General features: G+C 36.7%; 1 protein-coding gene across 1 annotated transcript in view; it reads right to left on the reverse strand.

The window, feature by feature from the left end:
- npr1b (natriuretic peptide receptor 1b) overlaps positions 1-18656 on the reverse strand; it is a 52769-nt gene that overhangs the window by 14183 nt on the left and 19930 nt on the right. Inside the window, exons 5-14 of the mRNA XM_065298158.2 lie at positions 15495-15630; positions 6071-6165; positions 4083-4218; positions 3916-4000; positions 3710-3830; positions 3314-3388; positions 3055-3132; positions 2812-2916; positions 442-513; positions 119-278 (exon numbers count right to left, since the gene is read on the reverse strand). Coding sequence (XP_065154230.1) covers positions 119-278; positions 442-513; positions 2812-2916; positions 3055-3132; positions 3314-3388; positions 3710-3830; positions 3916-4000; positions 4083-4218; positions 6071-6165; positions 15495-15630 — 1063 coding nt within the window. The remainder of the gene's footprint in view (positions 1-118; positions 279-441; positions 514-2811; positions 2917-3054; positions 3133-3313; positions 3389-3709; positions 3831-3915; positions 4001-4082; positions 4219-6070; positions 6166-15494; positions 15631-18656) is intronic.

Below are 18656 nucleotides of genomic sequence, written 5' to 3' on the forward strand. Positions count from 1 at the left end.
TGGGCGTATGCAGATGCAGACACAACAAACTGACAGTGAACTAAGATGTTGACTGAGGTTTGTGCAGTATGTGTGTGTATTGAATTTATGAAGCAGTTTAAAAGGTCACATGACTGACGTGCAAAATAAGAGTGGGTGTCCTCTGTGTCCGACTCTGTCCTGATGCTGGACAGCCCGTAGTCTGTGATCTTTAGCACAAAACGATTGTCCACCACACAGTTAGACGACTTCAGGTTGCCATGGGATACAATCACACTGTTGTGGAGGAAAGCCATGCCCTGCAGGGAGACAAATGAAAAATCATTTAGAGTGAGAAAGAGAGATAGTTAAGAAAAAAACAATATAAGAAAGCAAGAATAGAAAATGGATATTATCACTTTTGAAAGGAACACAAAATTAGACAACAAATACAACATTTCCTGTTTAAAGAACAATGGCTACCTTCACTATGTCACTGATTAGTGAATATTTGAACATCCAGTCAAGGGTGATACTTTCGTTTTCTAATATGTCCTGTCCACAGAGGCAAAAGAAAAAAGAAAATAAGTCACATTAGAAGTAAATGCACACATTTGTGACCCAGTCTGTGGCCCAGCTTAAGTCATTTTATTGTGATGTACTGTTTTCTACATAAAATCATCCTACATCATGTAGAGAACTTTCTTTGAAAATTTAACATTGATATCTTATTTATATTGACAGAGTAAGGCAATGTAAAAAATTGAAATTAAAGTGAATTTAATTACCGTAGTAAAATCAGACTCATAATTACATTAAGGGGCAGTTTCCCAAACAGGATTTAGATTAATCCAGGACTAGGGATTAGTTATATTAGGACATTTATGTAGCTTTTACAAACATACCTCACAAAAAACATTACTTGTGTGCATCTTAAGACCAAACAGTGGCACTTTATATAAGATGTTTTAAAATTACACTGTAAAATATTTGCTGTAATTTTGCAGCTGGTTGCCAGTAACTTACTGTAGAAGATAAAGTCTGAAAATGTTTCATGTTCATTTAACTTTGAACAAAATGTTGCCAGTAAATAACATAAATGTAAAATCTACAGTAAGTTACTGGCAGCTAGTTGCCAGTAATACCCAGTAATACTGTAATTTCTACAGAAATGTTTTACAGTGTAGGACAACTCAAACATGCATTTAAGTCTGGGGGCTCTATCTTACACCCGGCGCAATGCAGCGCAATGCGCGACGCAAGTGTCTTTCGCTAGTTTCCACCCTAATTTTCACGTTTAGCGCCGCGTTGTTTAAATAGCAATTGCATTTGCGCCCCCTTTTGCGCCCATGGGCGTTCTGGTCTGAAAACGAGGTGTGTTCAGGCGCATTGTTGGCGCGTTGCTATTTTGAGGCAACTAAAATAGACTACGCCATTGACCAACAAAAACCTGGTCTAAAGTCTAAAGTCAATGGCGCAATGTGTTTTATGTTATTTAAAGAGCGCATTAGTAAAATGCGCCTAAACACGGGAGGACAACGCGGGTTTGCTTATCACAAGGTACATAATGCGCAGCAGCACAAAAATGCTTTTAAATATGAAAGATTAAAGGATTGAATGTAAAAGATTATTATTGAATCTCTTGGACATAAATGAGGACAGATTATGAGACGTTAGAAGGCGCAAAGAGCTGCTTCACCTGCAGCCTGCTAAGTAAATAAATGCTTTGCTTTAAACAAATGCGTCTGTTTTTAAATGTTTTTTTTTTAATGCTACCTCACGGATTTATTGTCTATGATGACTCTGTACCTGTGGATATGGTGAGATGAGAAACATTTTTAAGTAATGCTTAAAAAAACTCTTTGCTAAAAAAAAAACGCTGTCCAAAGTGCTGAAACGTGAGGAGAGCCGTTTGTAAATTCTTTATCTCCTGTTTATTACAAATAAAGTATTTTTAGAGTACAAACCTTATCTTACATGCTTGTAAATAATTTTTTGATGATATTGGATAGCCATACATTAAAAGCAATTACAAGCCTGCTTTTTACTTCCATGACTAAAAGAAAACGGGTTTTAAAGGTTTTGATAAAAAAATAACAATTTCAATACAAGTGAAAAACAACACAATTATTTAACATTAATCTTAAACTGGGGATCTTCTTCCTCCGCTTATTTTTTCAGTTTACAAAGTCCGTCATCTAAATAGGGATTAGACATAACGCCAGCGCAACTAGCTTTTAAAGGGGATGAGAGCAGAGACTCTCATTGGTTTATTGCACGTTACGCCCAAAATACTCCCATTACAATAGGACCTACCCTTTTCGACCATGCGCTCGGCGCAAAATCCATTTTTCCCGTCGTTAAATTAGCAAAAGTGGATTCGGACACGCCCATTTAGATGTTGCGCTGTGCGCTTTAGACAATGCGCTTAGATCGTTAAAATAGGGCCCTGGGACTTTGATACGCCCTGTCCAGGAAACCGCCTCTAAGAGACTTTAGCTTGCAGTTCATAGACATGATCACATATATCAAATATATTTGGACACTTAACTAAGACTTCAAATGTATAAATGTCAGTGCATTAGATAAAAGAATTTCCGTTAAAGAAAGATATCACAAGCACAAATACTCTTCTGCAATACAATTTAAAAAATGTTTAAAATAGTAAAACGATAAAAAAAGGGAAAAAAGAAAAGTTGGTTTGATTGTTGAATATGCCTTAACTGGCCAAATATTTTTGGGTTCACTGTCATTCATATGTATTTATATTTTCTTTATTTCTAATAGCTGTCTGTGTTTTTAAATGTAGGATTGAATGTGTACATAGACTGTGAGTTTGTGTGTGTTCAGTACCTGCAGGCTGCCACGAGGGCAATATTCTGTGATGATACAGATATTGGGTGGGTCGATGCAGGCACCAATAAAACGGGTCAAATGCTCATTCTGCACGTCTCTCATCTGAAGAACAGACACAGGCTATGTTTAAGATCTTTAAAGACATTTAAACCACATACATTAGTAGTTTGTAAAGATATATATAATATTTTTCAGCGATAAGTTGATTTATTTTCACGAGTAAACAAACATCACACTCACATGTTTCAGTTCAAACAACACTTTCCTGGTTAACTCGATGCGCTTTCTGTTGATATATTTAATGGCCACGATATTTCCCTGGGGACATAATATACACACACACACACACACACACACACACACACACACACACACACACACACACACACACACACACACACACACAAACACACACACGCACACACACAAATGTTGTATGTTTGCTCTAAGGTAGATTATATACATTTTGTGGAAGTTTTTATTTATGCAAACATGATACCTTAAAATAGCCAGTCTTAGCAAACACCTGGAAATTACCATCAGCTGTCAGCAGAGATCCATAGTTCGAACCTCTCTGTAAGAGTGAAATAAATTATTGAACATTTAGTAAAGATGACTGTAATAATATACAAAAACAATAAAAAGCCAGAGAGCTGCACAGGAGATTATATGAGATGAGAGGATGGGAGAAGATGAGAGGAGAGATCAGAGAAGAGGAGAGCAGAGAAGAGCCGAAGAAAACAGAGAGGAGGAGCATAGATAAAGAAAGAAAAGGAGATGAAAAGAGATCAGATGAGAGAAAAAGAAGATATCTGAAAGCATGTGTTTGTGTGTGTGTGTGTGTGTGTGTGTGTGTGTGTGTGTGTGTGTGTGTGTGTGTGTGTGTGTGTGGTACCAGAGACAGTGTGAGTTTGCTGCCAGCGCTCCTCATGGCCTTTTCCAGATTGCTCATGTGAATGTCTTCCCAAGCGATTCTCCATAACTGAGCCACCAGCTCCTTCTCTAGCTTCAGCTTTCTGTGTGTACATGCATGTGTGTGTTTACATTGACACTCAAGTGTTTAGATAGTTCGAGTTTATAAATGATCAATCAGGTTCTCACCTGTATATAAACACAGTCACAGTGAAGATAATGACAAGGATGAAAAAGATCACAATGGATATCATCTGATGCATTGCAATGGTTCCTACAAAAAAAGAAAGTGAAAGGGAGTGATAAGTGTCTAAGCTTGGACCTTGCTAGATGCAGACCTATTGTACGATACCCACGTGCTAGACAGGCTGGGTTTTCATTCTTAAACCCGCAAAGGGGAACATCCAATGGAATGTCACCACCAGGCCACTGGATGCTTTTCCCAGGCAGAATCTTCATCTGCTTTTGAGTGCCATTATACACGGCCACGATCTGTTCCACAAAATTAAAATATATGAGAGCAAATAGCTAAACTCTTTCAAACACCAGCTGATTTATTTAATATCCATTCAGAATTTCTCTGATACACACATGGACACACACACATTCACACACGCATACAAACAAAATCCATTCCTGACTGAATAAGTGTCTTATAATTAATGTTCCTATAGCTTGGCTTTCTAATTACCAATCAAGTGTCTTTCAGACTGTGTGTGTGCGCTCTGATTTGAAATAATGTCACCAATCTGCCACTTGTTTGTGAGATTCAGGTGGTATTTTCTATTTCATTTGCCCATAACAAAGGCAAAACAGTTGCATATCTGCAGCAGTAGAAAACTGAGATTGCATTTCATCAGTGTATTTCTAACAGCAGAAGCATAATCCCCAGTCAAACTGAGAGGGCACATGCATCCTCAGACCTCTGAATAAAGCACATTTTGCAGCTTTCAAAAAATAATAGAACTATTATTTGCATATTTTATAATAAATTTTAAATGAGCGACTTTTACTAAAGGTAAAAATGTTTTCTATAAACTAAAAAGTTTTATTTACGCACCCCCATGCAGCTCCAAAATTAAGTGTCTTTTCAAAACAAGTTATTATCAAAATGTCAAAGTTGTTCTTTTCATTTAATGAAAATGCGAGGTGATCGGTTGATGATCAAGTTCAGCAACAATTTTGCATTTCTTTTATTTTAATTATATATTAGATACAGATTTGAACTCAGGTATACTTACGTCAGGGGGGGTGATGGTGCCAGGGGAGCCCAGTTGTATGACATTTTATAAAAATTAATTTATCCAAAATTCTGTGTAATTAAACATCAGAAAAATATGGTTGTCAGAGCCGATAGTGTGGTGGGCAGTGCTCTGAGTGACATATAGTTCAGTCGCACTTTCGGTGACCCGATTTCGAATCCCTCCTGGAGGTCCTTTGCCTAACTTGTACCCCTCTCTCCACCCTGCACTCTCTCTCACTACATTGTATAATTTATAAGAGCACCTATTGTCTGATTCACGTTTTTACATTTCCTTTGGTGTGTTAGTGTGTATTAGTACATGTTAACGATATGCAAAAGGTACAAAGTAAACGATGACGCGAGTTATTGTCTCAACGTAAATCTCTTTTCTTGGACTACAACAAACACACGGATTGTAGGCAACAGTTACTTCCTGAGATTGGTGATGTAGAAGACAAGACCGACATTATCATAATTCCTCCCGCTTCGGACTCGCAGCCTGTAAGTTAACTCCTGTTAGCAACCAAATCTTTCAAACATGGTAAGGAGCGTCACATTTCCTGCTGACGTCAGAGGTATTCAGGCCAATCACAACGTACAGATTAGCTGGCCAATCAGGGACACAGAGCTTTTCAAATCTGTGCGTTTCAGGAAGAGAGTGAAATCTGGAGCTACAAAAATGTACGGTATGTGAAAACTAATGTGTTTTTTAACCATAAACCACCTGAACACATTGTATTATACCAAATACACAAAATAACGTTGTTTTTAGCAATGAAATAGGTGCTCTTCAATATGTGTTTAATACAAGTTTTAAGTTTAAAATTGATTTATGCAACACGTTTTTTGTGGGGGGGGAAGGGATGTACCACCGACTAATATGCAAAACATCAAAAACATCACTATACTACTTTAACTTATGTTGTAAAAAAGATTTTTTGTGCCTAGAATAACCTTCTGAAACCTTGCATGATGCCTTATTATGAAACTAAGAGGTGTGAGACAGGTGAGAAAGGTGTGTGTGTGTGTGTGTGTGTGTGTGTGTGTGTGTGTGTGTGTGTGTGTGTGTGTGTGTGTGTGTGAGACTACTGTATCACTGACCTGAAAGTTGCCACTGTTAGTATCATTCATGTCCCACAGGGCAAAATCAGTCTCTCTGTCTCCATTCTCATCAACTTGCACCAGACCAGTAACACCTGGGGAAAAGAGAGAGAAAGTCACTACATAACATTAGCAGTGATAAAGTGCTTTGTAGACCATTTAACCAGTTCCAGGGTTTTGAGCAACTTGGCTATTCCTTACATTGAATCCGATGATTTAAGGTATCTCAAAAGAACACACTGTAAGAAGACATCAGAGAAACAGAAGTACAAATGCAGTAAAGATCAAACCGTGTTTGGGTAATAATTCGGATAATCATTAAATGTGATTGTGCCCTCGCGCACATTAACACTGCGTATCAACCACTTTGTTACACCCAGTACTCATAATGATTATAATCACAACAATCACACCGCAAATCAATCCATTCACAGTGGGAATTAATGTGAAGGTTTGATCGAATCTGATTGAGACTCTTGAAAGCTTTAGATTTGGCCCAATGGTCCCATTTCCCATTGGGGGTTGGAGGTTGGTTGTAATTTCCTGTGAAGGCCAATCACCTCCTTAAATGGGCTACAGATAGAGGCTGTGCCCAGCTCAAATGAAACACACAATGACATTTAGACTGATATGAAAAGCTTAACCATTATCAAAATGGAAATGTCAAAGCTGTACTAAAGAAAGTTAGAGCGATGTCCTCATCTCACATGTGATAATGACAGGTTTAAAACAGAAGTTAGCTTTTATAAAAGGAATGGGCACCAATGGCGGCTAGTGCAGTGTTTCCCACAGGATTTTGAGAGACTTGTGGCGGTGATGACGTCACACTCTAATTAGCATATATGTGACGTCATCACGTGTTTACGTTTGATCCGGTTTGATCGAGTGTTGGCACCTGAAATATGTTTCACTTCTACTCTTTGATCTGTCACGTTATATTGCATTTTAACACAACTGATTGCTATTATTTACATATTATCAGTTCTGTTGTCAGACATAAAATGAGCAGACTATAGCACTATTCGGATGGGATTAGTTTTACGGTTGTAGATGGCGTAATGTAATTTTACCACAGGACGTCTGTAATATTGATGGTCAATTCGGACGGGATTAGAAATCTCGGTTAGAAAATATCAGTTAAACATTCAGAAGTGGGAGGGGTAACTCGATTGCGCAGCAGGTCACCTCTCTCGTCGTCATGTGCACGTTGCTTCTTGATATCAACATGACACAGATGAGAAAAACTCGAAACACTGTGTTTAATTTCAGTTTGGGGAGAACATCAGTTTCAGGAACAGTTCTGTGCCTCTGAGAAGTGAATTTGACTTTTTAAAGTTTGTGTCGTGTTATTCAGGAACTGACTTGCCACTGACTTGTTTTTTCGCCTAGAATACAAGTAAATGCTTAAGCGCTTTTATATATGAAAGAAATCCGCAAAATAACAGGAAATTACGAAACGTATGTGTATGTTTACAGCTGGTATATAAATCACCATACATTTACATTTAAGTCTTACTGCTGTTGCTCTTCTCATCAATGTCTTCTTATGAGCCCCTTTTTATTTAAATGCGAGTTTTATTGTCGCGTATAGCGCAGACAATTGGGTGCAAATTCAGAAATATGAGAGAATACACAGTAACTGTTGCACAAAGTTACTACAAAACACGTGCGCAGGCATATCGCATTATAGAGAGTGAGAGAACGGGTGTGTGTGGGAAACACTAATGCTAACCTTTCGTCAAGTCATCGCCGTCTTCTCTGTCAGTAAAATCTGTGACTGTTGACGTTTACGCGAAAAAGAAAGTATACAGAGGAACGGACATTGAAACACCGCCAACTTTTCACGCTCATGTGAGAGAGAGAGAGAGAGAGAGAGAGAGAGAGGCGTGCGCTGCATGCAACATAGAAAGGGAGGGCGCGGTGGGTTCTTGCAACAATGAATTAAGACGTTTTTAAACAGTAAAATATAAATGTAAATCGGGATCATGAAAAATCTATTTGTGGCGGCCAGCGCAGATTCTGTGGCGGTGCGCCACGAGTAAATCAACGTATGGGAAACACTGTAGTGAGTGACTTCTCTTCCGGGAGGCGCAAATTCAAAATGTGTGTTCGGAGTGTCATGTGTGTTGCTCATCATTTCAAATTATTTGTGTTCGTTGCGTCATGTGAACCATGTGCATCATGCGTTTGTTAAAATACGTGCCTGCTGCACACACGTTGAAAGGGTTTATGATAAAAGAGACTTTGAGAATTCTTTCATAATCCATATGTCTGTATGTGTTCAGAATCGAGATATCTTAGATCAAAAAATTCATATACATTTGTATAAGCATTCATGAAAAGAAAGACTGCATACATATAAGTCACTTCTGTCCATTAAATCACTCTGAGAAGAAGCAATAATGGAAATAAGGCTAAAAACAGAGACGCTATATAGAAAGGCTGTATGAATCACTGCCTTTCAGTTTACTGTACTGTGTCTCTGTATAATAAGAGATCTGCAAATGTACTGAACATGAAAGGTTATGACTTTTGTGGCTAAAAAAGTTACTTTTACTGTTACAACATTTTGTAACTTTTTAGTACTTTGCAAAGTGCTAAAAAGTATGTGTGTGTGTGTGTTCAAAAATGTAGGCAGTAGCAGTATGTGCTTATGGATGCATTGTTTTATCTATAATATGATGGTTTGATGGTAAAATACAAATGTACACATTTTACATTAACTACTGGCAAATGTAATATTGTAAAACTAAAAGTGTAGTTCTTTATAGCAGACCATAGTTGTATATAATAATTTAGTAAGTTTCAATAGGCAGATATCTCTTTACTTTAGGTTAGTCCACCAGCTGCTCAATAAACTGTAAGAGGAGTATGCACTCAATGGATCCATTTGAAAAGGATTTCATATCTTTACAATAGAGAGAATAAATGGTTTTAGGAGTAAAATGCGAAGTGGGTTTCCTTTTCTACTAGAGTCTAGAACATTCTGTTCTTTCATCTATTCAGAGATTTCATGTTAAGATTTGTAGCTTTATGAGGCAGGATAACAGGATATAACTATGAGCTGGATCCAAAACAATACAGCTATTTAACTGTTGGGGGAGGCTAATATAAATGCTGTGAATAAGCTCAAATTTTTCCGGAGATTAAATCAATACATGCTGGTAAATATGAATAGACTTATGAACACTTCTTTTTACTGCAGACGAATGCGCATAAATTAATGTACTTACACACACACACACACACACACACACACACACACACACTATACACACTAAATAAACAGCTCTTTTTAAGAGATATTTCGCTATTAGTATGAATAGGATTATTCATTTTATTCAAATAAATCCGTGTCATTAAAGAAAGCATAATAAACTGAACACTTCAGATCACCTGAGAGAAACGTTAATATAGGGGATAAACAAGGAGATTACAAAATGTATCCAATGAAGAACAGAAAGATAAAAAGTACACTGTAAAAAAATTCCGTAAAAATTACAATGTTATTGCAGCTGTGTTGCCGGTAATTTACAGTAGATTTACATTTATGTTATCAAGAGTTTGTTCAAAGTTAAATAAATTTTAAATATTAACAAGTCTTTATCTTTACAGAATAAAACTATACAATAACAGCCTCATGCAAAGCATTCTGGGAACCAGAAATCATCATCAACCTTTTTCTGTTTTTTGCTTCAGATTTTGTTTCCCAGAATGTTTTGCTTGATGCTGTTTTTTTTAGTTTACTCTGTAAAGACAAAGACTTGTAAATGTTTAATGTTCATTTAACTTTGAACAAAATGTTGCAAGTAAAAAACATAAATTTAAATCTATGGTAAGTTACCGGCAACCCAGCTGCAATTTCTACAGAATTTTTTTTTACAGTGTAGAGGTGATGGAAAAGAGGGCCAGGGAGGAACAGGTGAACTGACAGAGATAGAACAGATGTGCGAATCAAAGGTCCATTATAGAGAGGAAGGAAAAAAGAGGCGGAGATAGAGAAGAGGAGAGAGAGCACCAGTATGTCAATAGCCACCACTATTTTAGCAGTTTAATGGATCCATTACTCTGACAATATTTAACATACTTTTTCTTTCCACTGTATGTGAACCCCTAGGAATGAACTGTTTTCTACAGTGATTTGCCATTAAATGTGATCTGATCCTCAACTAGGTCACAACAATAGACAAACACAATGTGTATAAGCTGAAAACACAAAAATAATTCTAGTTTCTTGTCTTTTTTTAAATTAATCATTCACAGTGCTGGAGGAAAATGTAAGTAAATCCTTGGTTATAATCGCTTGTTGAACATCCTTTGGTCGCAATTACTTCAAGCAAGCGCTTTCATTAGTTCTGAATCAGACCTGCACATCGTCCAGAAGGAATTTTTGCCCATTCCCCTTACAAAACCGCTTCATCTTCTACAGTGTGAACTGCTTTCTTAAGGTCATTCCACAGCATCTCTATGAGGTTAAGTTCTGACTAAGCTACTACAAATAGTGCATTTTGTTTTTCTTAAGCCAGTCTCTGGTGGATTTACTTTGATGCTTAAGGTCTTTGTCCTGCTGCGACAACCAACTTCTACTGAGCTTCAACTGGCGGACAGCCACCCTGACATTATCCTGTAGGATATTTAGTTAAAGTTGGGAATTCATTTGCCCCTTGATGATGGCAAGTGGTCCAGGCCCTGAGGCAGCAAAGCATGCCCAAATCATGATGCTCCCTCCACCATAGTTCACTGTTGGGATGATGTTTTGATGTTGGTAAGCTGTGCCCTTTTTGCGCCATAGTAATCTTCCCGAACAATTCAACTTTTGTTTCATCAGTCCATTAAATATTTTCCCAGTAACACTTGGGTTTGCCAAGGTGCTCTTTGGCAAACTTCAGGCTCACAGCAGCGGCTTTCTCCATGGTGTTCTGCCATAGACACTGTGACTGTTCAGAGACTTAAATATGGTAGACTCATGAACAGTGATGTGTGCCAGTTCCAATGATGTCTTCAAGCCTTTAGCTGTTACTCGTGAGTTCTTCTTTACTGCATTGAGTGATCATGGCTCGGGAGACCACTTCTAGGAAGAGTTACTACAGTATTAAACTGTCTCCATTTATAGACAATTTGTCTAACTGTCAACTGATGGGTGTCTTAACATTTTAAGATTGTTTTGTATCCCTTTTCAGCCTTATGGAGTGCAAAAACTCTTGATTGGATATCTTTAGAGCAGTGGTTCTCAAACTTTTTCAGTGTGCGTCCCCCCTTGTGTATGGTGCATCCATTCATGCCCCCCCCAAGAAAAATGTATGATATAAAATATTCCAAAACATTAAATTATACATTGGTGTTCTTAGGTTTAATAACAGGTTTAATAACACAGAATTTATGATAAATAAATGTATTTTATAAAATGTAATTAAACTGGGGCCCCCTGGCATCATCTCAGAAACACTGCTTTAGAGACCTCCGTCTTGCGAGGCATGCTTCATAAGAGATGATGCTTCTTAAAGGAATAGTCTACCCTTTTACCATATTAAACTATGTTATTACCTCAACCTAGACCAATTAATACATACCTATCTTTTTTCAATGCGTTCACTGTACAGCGTGTTGTGAATGTGTTAGCAGTTAGCCTAGCCCCATTCATTCCTATGGTACCAAACAGGGAAGCCACCAAACACTTCCGTGTTTTCCCTATTTAAAGACTGTTACATGAGGAGTTATACCAGTAAGTATGGTGCCACAAAATAAAACTTTTTTTGGTACCATAGGAATGAATGGGGCTAGGCTAAATGCTAACACATTCACAACACGCTGTACAGTGCACGCATTGAAAAAAATATAGGTATGTATTAATTTGTCTAGGTTGAGGTAATAACATAGTTTAATATGGCAAAAGGGTAGACTATTCCTTTAAGGACAGAATCTTAAAATGTTTGAGTGTCTTTTATTTAATCAAAGTAGCACTAAACCAAACCAGCTTCAAACACAAATTAGCTCGCTTACATTTTTCTCCAGCACTGTGAATGTTTAATGGGTGTTTTCAAAAAGTACACAAGATACTAGAATATTTGTTAGTTGTCAGCTTATGCACATTGTGTTTGTCTATTGTTGTGAATCAGATCACTTTTTATGGCAAATCAATGTAGAAAATCAGCTAATTCCTAAGGGTTCACATACTTTTTCTTGCCACTGTATATAGTTTGTGCCATTTTGTATGTAAATGGATATTGCCATAAATGTAATTAGTTTCTGCCTTATGACGTCATGGCAAGATGGGCAAGAATATGCGACAAAATCTGAATTTTCAAGAGCACTTTTCAGGTACTGAATAAATATGACAGAGGAATAAGAGCAGGGCTCACAAAATCGCTAGCCCGACGTCCTGGGGCTATTGTGAATTCCTGTCGGGCTACCAAAATGTATCTCCGCCCTGCCCGTCAAGCTATCTTGGGGAGGAAATAATATTTTAATGTTTTTGCTTTGTCTCAGATTTAGTTAGGTAATTATATTGTATGTATTCCGGCGTCCTCTTGTCAGTCATTATCCTCACGTAAGCACCTGCTTGCTCTTGTGCTCAGCGCGAACTCAAGTCATTTAAAAAAAATAACGTTATTTCATTTTTACCTCATAGACTAACATTGTTTAAGCGTTTCTTTTTTCTTTCTTCAGTTAGTAACTTAAATATATGAGAAGGAAAATAGATTTGAGTGATTTCCGATCGATTTGACACGTCTAGGCTATTAAGAGAATATGATTTTAGAAGCTTTAATAGGTGACTAAACAGCAGTGGTAAGATATTTTACCTAAAGTGAATATAATGTTTATTTGTCATTTTGTTTTACCTCAGAGTCTAACATTATTCTAGCGAAAATAAACGGCTTTGGTAAGATCTGTTAACCTAAAGGGAATTAAATGTTTATTCCTTATTAATAAATATCTGTTTTAAGTCTTCTATATGGTGTTAAAGTCACTGGTTGTTTATATATTTGATAAAATACCATGTTATCTAAATACAATGTGTGATGTGTTGAGGTATTTTATTATATGAAATTATATTAAAAAGGACCCGTGTTATAATACATTTAATATTTCAGTAATATAACAATTCAATTATTCTAACGTAAGGGGAACGTTAAAATAACCTTAAAATAACATTAGGGGAATGTTTATTTTCTTTAAGAAAACATTCCTTGCTATTAACCAAAAACCTTTGAAAATAACATTCTAGAAACCAAAAATTAATGTTAGGGCTAGGGAAGGTTTTGGGAACCAAATTGTTAGCGGGGATGGGCAGGAATATTGGCTTACATGGAAATCCAGGATTTATCAATATTCTACATTAAACAGTGTATTTTTTATTCGGGCTACTCGTATTCATTTCGGGCTACCAAAAATGAAAGAGTGCCTGCCGGAAGGGCTACCAGGGATTTCAAAATTTTGCGAGCTCTGAAGAGCATCCCAAATGCTCACTTAATACACTTTGCAGTTTACATACAGTATTTACACACACAACCTATTTCAAACAATGACATAAATAACACAGAACTAAAGATGCATCTTACATAAAGAGCTCAGCAGCTTTAGGTTATCATGTGAAGCTAGTTTGTGTATAAATGGTAAATTTGTTATTGATTTATTTTAAGTTTCATCTGCACAGACAAGTCTCCCTTTACATTTATTTCCATGTATGTGTGTGTGCTGTGCACACATGCTTTTTGAACCTTAAGTCACATATTTCTGGAAGGTACGTCGCCGGATCAGTCTCTGCGGGAAGCGTTTTTCTATATAAAGGGACTATAATGTCAGCTGTTGTACTGCTGGGCCTATTCATATATCCTTACATCTATTCTATATCCTTATATCCTAGAGACTGGAGCTAAATGTCACAAAGAGAAGTCACTTTTTGTGTCATTGTATTAAAAAGTGTAACATTATTCTGCCTAAACAAACTAGATTTGGCACATTTACATTTAGGTATCTGACAGATAATTTCATACAAAGTGATTTAAAAGTGAAATTATATATATAATATATAGAATTTTTTTACATGTGTTCCCATGGATCGAACCCATAACCTAACGCAACTCTCAACTCTCAAACTGAGCTACAGACACTAGCATGGACAAAAGCCATTTCTTTTTCTCTCTAATGCATCTGAAAGTGCCAAGCTGAACACGCATGTAGCCTAAAAGACACACATTGTAACAGACATTCAGCTCAACACACACACAAACCAATCAACTTGTAGCAGCATAACAGCTCACGCACAAAGGCCAACACATCAAAGCCAGAACCCACTTATAACAACACACAAAGCACAACGCAACCAGCATGAGAAAATCAAAAGGGATCCATTTATGACACACTGAACAATATTTCTTTTCAAAGTGTCTGACCTTTAGCCATTTACTCTATCAGCCTGCCGAGAGTTGAAAACCAAGATTAACGTAACTGTCTTCTTAGAAACAGAGTGTTAGACCAAAGAGACATTTATGCAGAGGAGAGGAGAAAAAAGCCTTTGTTGGCCATTCATTGAGATGTACTCACTCTCCGGCATCTAACAGCTTCTCTAATCAAGATGAATCAGCATCACATGAAACATGTTATTAAAGCTGAAATAAACCCTGCCAGGGATATCTCATCATCATCATAGTGAGATGACTCCTTATAAAAGCTAAGCTGTTTGTAGTTGGTACATTTTAAAACGGTTGTGAATAGAGAAACTGAAAGAAGTTTAAGGAGATACATATAATGGTGCATTCACACCAGGCGCGAATGAAGCGTTAAGCGCGATTAATTTACATGTGAAGTCAATGCAAAGATGCGATAGATATCCGCGGTGCGATTTGCCCAAATAACGCAATGTGAATTGAGTGTTGACACGCGGAACGCATGATTCGCCTAATTTGCACGAGTTGAAAAATCTGAACTTTGAAAAGAAAGTGAGTGAGGAGGTCGGACAATCTGGTAAGCTGTAAAAAACGCTCTTTACTCAATTTGAGCTATATATGAAGAGTTTGGTTCCAAAACGCAATAAACGGCATTTAACAAAATGAGTTACTGCCAAAATCAGTATTGTATCAGGTCAGAATTAAAAAATAAATTCCTAATTTTACCATAATCCAATATCCGCCATGTTATTCTGTCATCTTTTTTCCCAAAAAGTGCTAAACACCACTCCTCCTTTTTTGCAGAATGCAATAAATCCGGTCAACAAATCACAGCGCACCATTCCATGCACTGTTAACAATGTACAAACTGAGGTACTAATATGACCCCTTCAGGTAGAAATCTGTACTTTTTGAAAGTGTACAGTGCCACCCCAGTGACAGCTATGGACCATTTAACTTTTTCTGACAGTGTAGCCTACCATATTGGGCTTTTGTGAAGATAATAAATATTATGTATATTTAAACTATGTGCTTACCATAATAAGTTCGGTTCCACATTTTCTTTGTGACAGACTCTCCTGATGGTCGGCCGTGTCCTTCTGAAAGAGACTCATTTAAAGCGTGGCAGTACAACATCAGACCATCGTAGAAACCACCTGAGATGATGTTCATCTGAAATAATCAAAGATACAAATACATTAAATCAACCAGAAGAAACTACAAACTACATTTATCAACATTTAGGGTAAAATAAATACATTTCATACTGTGAATAACTAACAGAACCGTTGAAAGGAAAAAATCTCTGGTTTGTGAAGGATTTGATGTTAGTGGAATTTGTGCAAGCGTTCTTATCCTGTTAATTTAGCAACAGAGCAAAGAAAGAAACCATAAGCGTGTCAACTGGTCTGGTTGGTAACAAGAACCTGATGGTGAGAAAGCACTTTATAATGACTAAGGACTCCGATAAACACCTGAGAGCGTTAGACAAAGACAATCTAAGATTTCGTTAGAAACAATGCTTAGGGGATATTCAGAGTCTCAGAGAAATTAAGACAATCAGATGCACTTATACTGCCTGGTCTATGATAATCCCCACTGCGTTCCTCTGTAGGGGTCCACCAGAATCACACCCCAGTGGTAATTAAAAGTGATTTAGCATGGGTAAAAGCTGGCCGTGGGGTTTGAATAGTACTTTTCACTTAAAAGTCATCCACGGTTAGACTGAGTCAATGCAACTTCTTGCATAACTGAGCAAGAGCTCTTAAAGATGGTTTCATAAACTCAAGTATGAATCTATGCAATCTATCCATAGGCATTTGGATGAGGTAAAAATAAGCCATTTTACACAATAATGAGCCAGAAATAAAATAAAAAGTGTATGAGAGATCAGGTACACTGTCAGAAAAAAATTGGTCAAAATATGTAACCCAGCTGTCACTCAGGCGGTACCCTTTTAAAAAGTAGCTACAGCTTTGGACCTAAACAGTTTATATTGGTACCTGAAAGATATATATTGGTATACCAAATATATACCAAATGTATAGCTATCTGTACCTAGTGGAACATATAGGATTTTTTTTAAAGAGGGGTTCAATTTTTTTGGTGGGCTTCAAAATATTTTGACCCAGTGGGGTTAATTGTAACACTGTGTAACCCCTCAGCTTTTACCCATGCTAAATCACTTTTAATTATCACTGGGTGTGATTCTGGTGGACCCCTACAGAGGAACGCAGGTCATTACACTGGCTTCCTGTTACATTCAGAATAGATTTTAAAATATTGTTACTCGTTTATATATCACTTCATGGCTTAGGACCCAAATACATGACAGATATGCTAACTGAATATAAACCTAACAGATTACTCAGATCATTAGGATCAGGTCAGTTATAAATACCAAGGGTCCACTCAAAACAAGGTGCGTCAGCATTTAGTTATTATGCCACCTCTAGCTGGAATCAGCTTCCAGAAGAGATCAGATGTGCTTCAACAGTAAACACTTTTAAATTTAGATTAAAAACACATCTGTTTAACTCTGCATTTACTGAATGAGCACTGTGCTGCTTCACACTGACTGCACTTTTAACTCAAGTCACTTTTACTGCTGTTTAATTCTGTTTAACACGTTAAACTGTTTTTATTAAAATCACATTTATTTTCTTTCATTTTTATTTTAAATTCTCATGTATCTTTGTTTTTATTGTGACATTTTCTTTTTTCTCTTTTATATATTGTTTTCTCATTTATGTGTAAAGCACTTTGAATGAACTCTGTGTTATGAAATGTGCTATACAAATAAACTTGCCTTGCCTTGCCTCAGCACTTAGGATATGAAAACTGGTAACGTTAGCGTAATTTTAGCAGTTTTTTTAAATAGCTACACATGGATGATTGTTGGCTGCCAACAAAATAAATGTGCTTGTTTTATCAAAATTTGTGTTTCAAATTTATTTTTGTTCACATCTTTAATATTGATTGAATAAGGTCACATCAAAGATTGAAATCATAATGAAATGAATGGCTAAAATTAGACTTTGATGCTCATTATCTTAGAATTTGATTTTGAAACTGTAGTATGGTTATTACAGACTGGGTCACATATAAAAAAATGTTTTGTCATAATTGTGCTGCTTTTTCTCACATATTAAGACATTTATCCATTTATAATTGAACTATTGTTAGAAAAGGGCTGGATGAATGAATACAGTGTGGATACCTGTCTTCAAATGACTTCAAATGTACTTCTGATTTCTATTTAAATCTCAACATTTATAAATGCACATCCATTTAAATAAACTTATGAGCTTTCTGGCAGATTGTGTTGATTCTGACTGTGTCAGAAGTGGTTGATTCAGATCATTCTGGTGTTTCACTAACACTTTATTTTACGGTGTCTTTGTTACACATGTTACATGTAATTATTATAGTAATAACAATTAATTATGCATAATTACATGCAACTAATCCTAAACCAAACCCTTATCCTAACCACAACCCTACAGTAAGTACATGTTGTTGATGATTATTACTTAGTACTTAAATATGTAATTACACTGTAACAGTGACGCCTTAAAATAAAGTCTAACCGTGAATTCTTGCACAGCTTTCAGTTTCAATGACGGAGAGCTTAAGTTGAGTGAAACCTAATTTCTTTCTTCATGATATCTCTCTCCCACTCTCTCTCTCTCTTTTTGCTGTGTCTTGACAAATTACAGTGAATGGTGACTTTTCTTGAACTTTTCTCTAAACCTAGTTATTGTGCTCTATTCATAAAGAATATGTCGTGCACTAATAAACTGACGCACTACACATCCCCCATGCATGCTCTTATAGCAAGGCACCTTGGGGCATTTAACTAAATATATGCCTTAGAATCCGCCAATGGATACTGAATTGCTGCTTACATCTCTCTGACCTAAAATGCGCATTCATAAATTCATCTTCTGAGCCTCAGACACACACACAAATAAGTAATTGTTTTTGACCTTTACTAAAGTAGCACATATAGATGGAGGAGTAACAGTACCTGTCTAGACCTGCATTATTGTACCTTGTGTTCTTTCTCTGAATAGATGACTATAATAGAAATGGCTGTAAACACATGCACCGCACATCTGCAGAAAAATATGTATTTTTTTAATTTGACGTGGGTGAGTATCTTCAAGCATTGTGAAGATGTGACTGCAATAAAGGTA

Source organism: Paramisgurnus dabryanus, chromosome 13 (genome assembly GCF_030506205.2).
Source record: "Paramisgurnus dabryanus chromosome 13, PD_genome_1.1, whole genome shotgun sequence".
Classification (NCBI taxonomy): Eukaryota; Metazoa; Chordata; class Actinopteri; order Cypriniformes; family Cobitidae; genus Paramisgurnus; species Paramisgurnus dabryanus.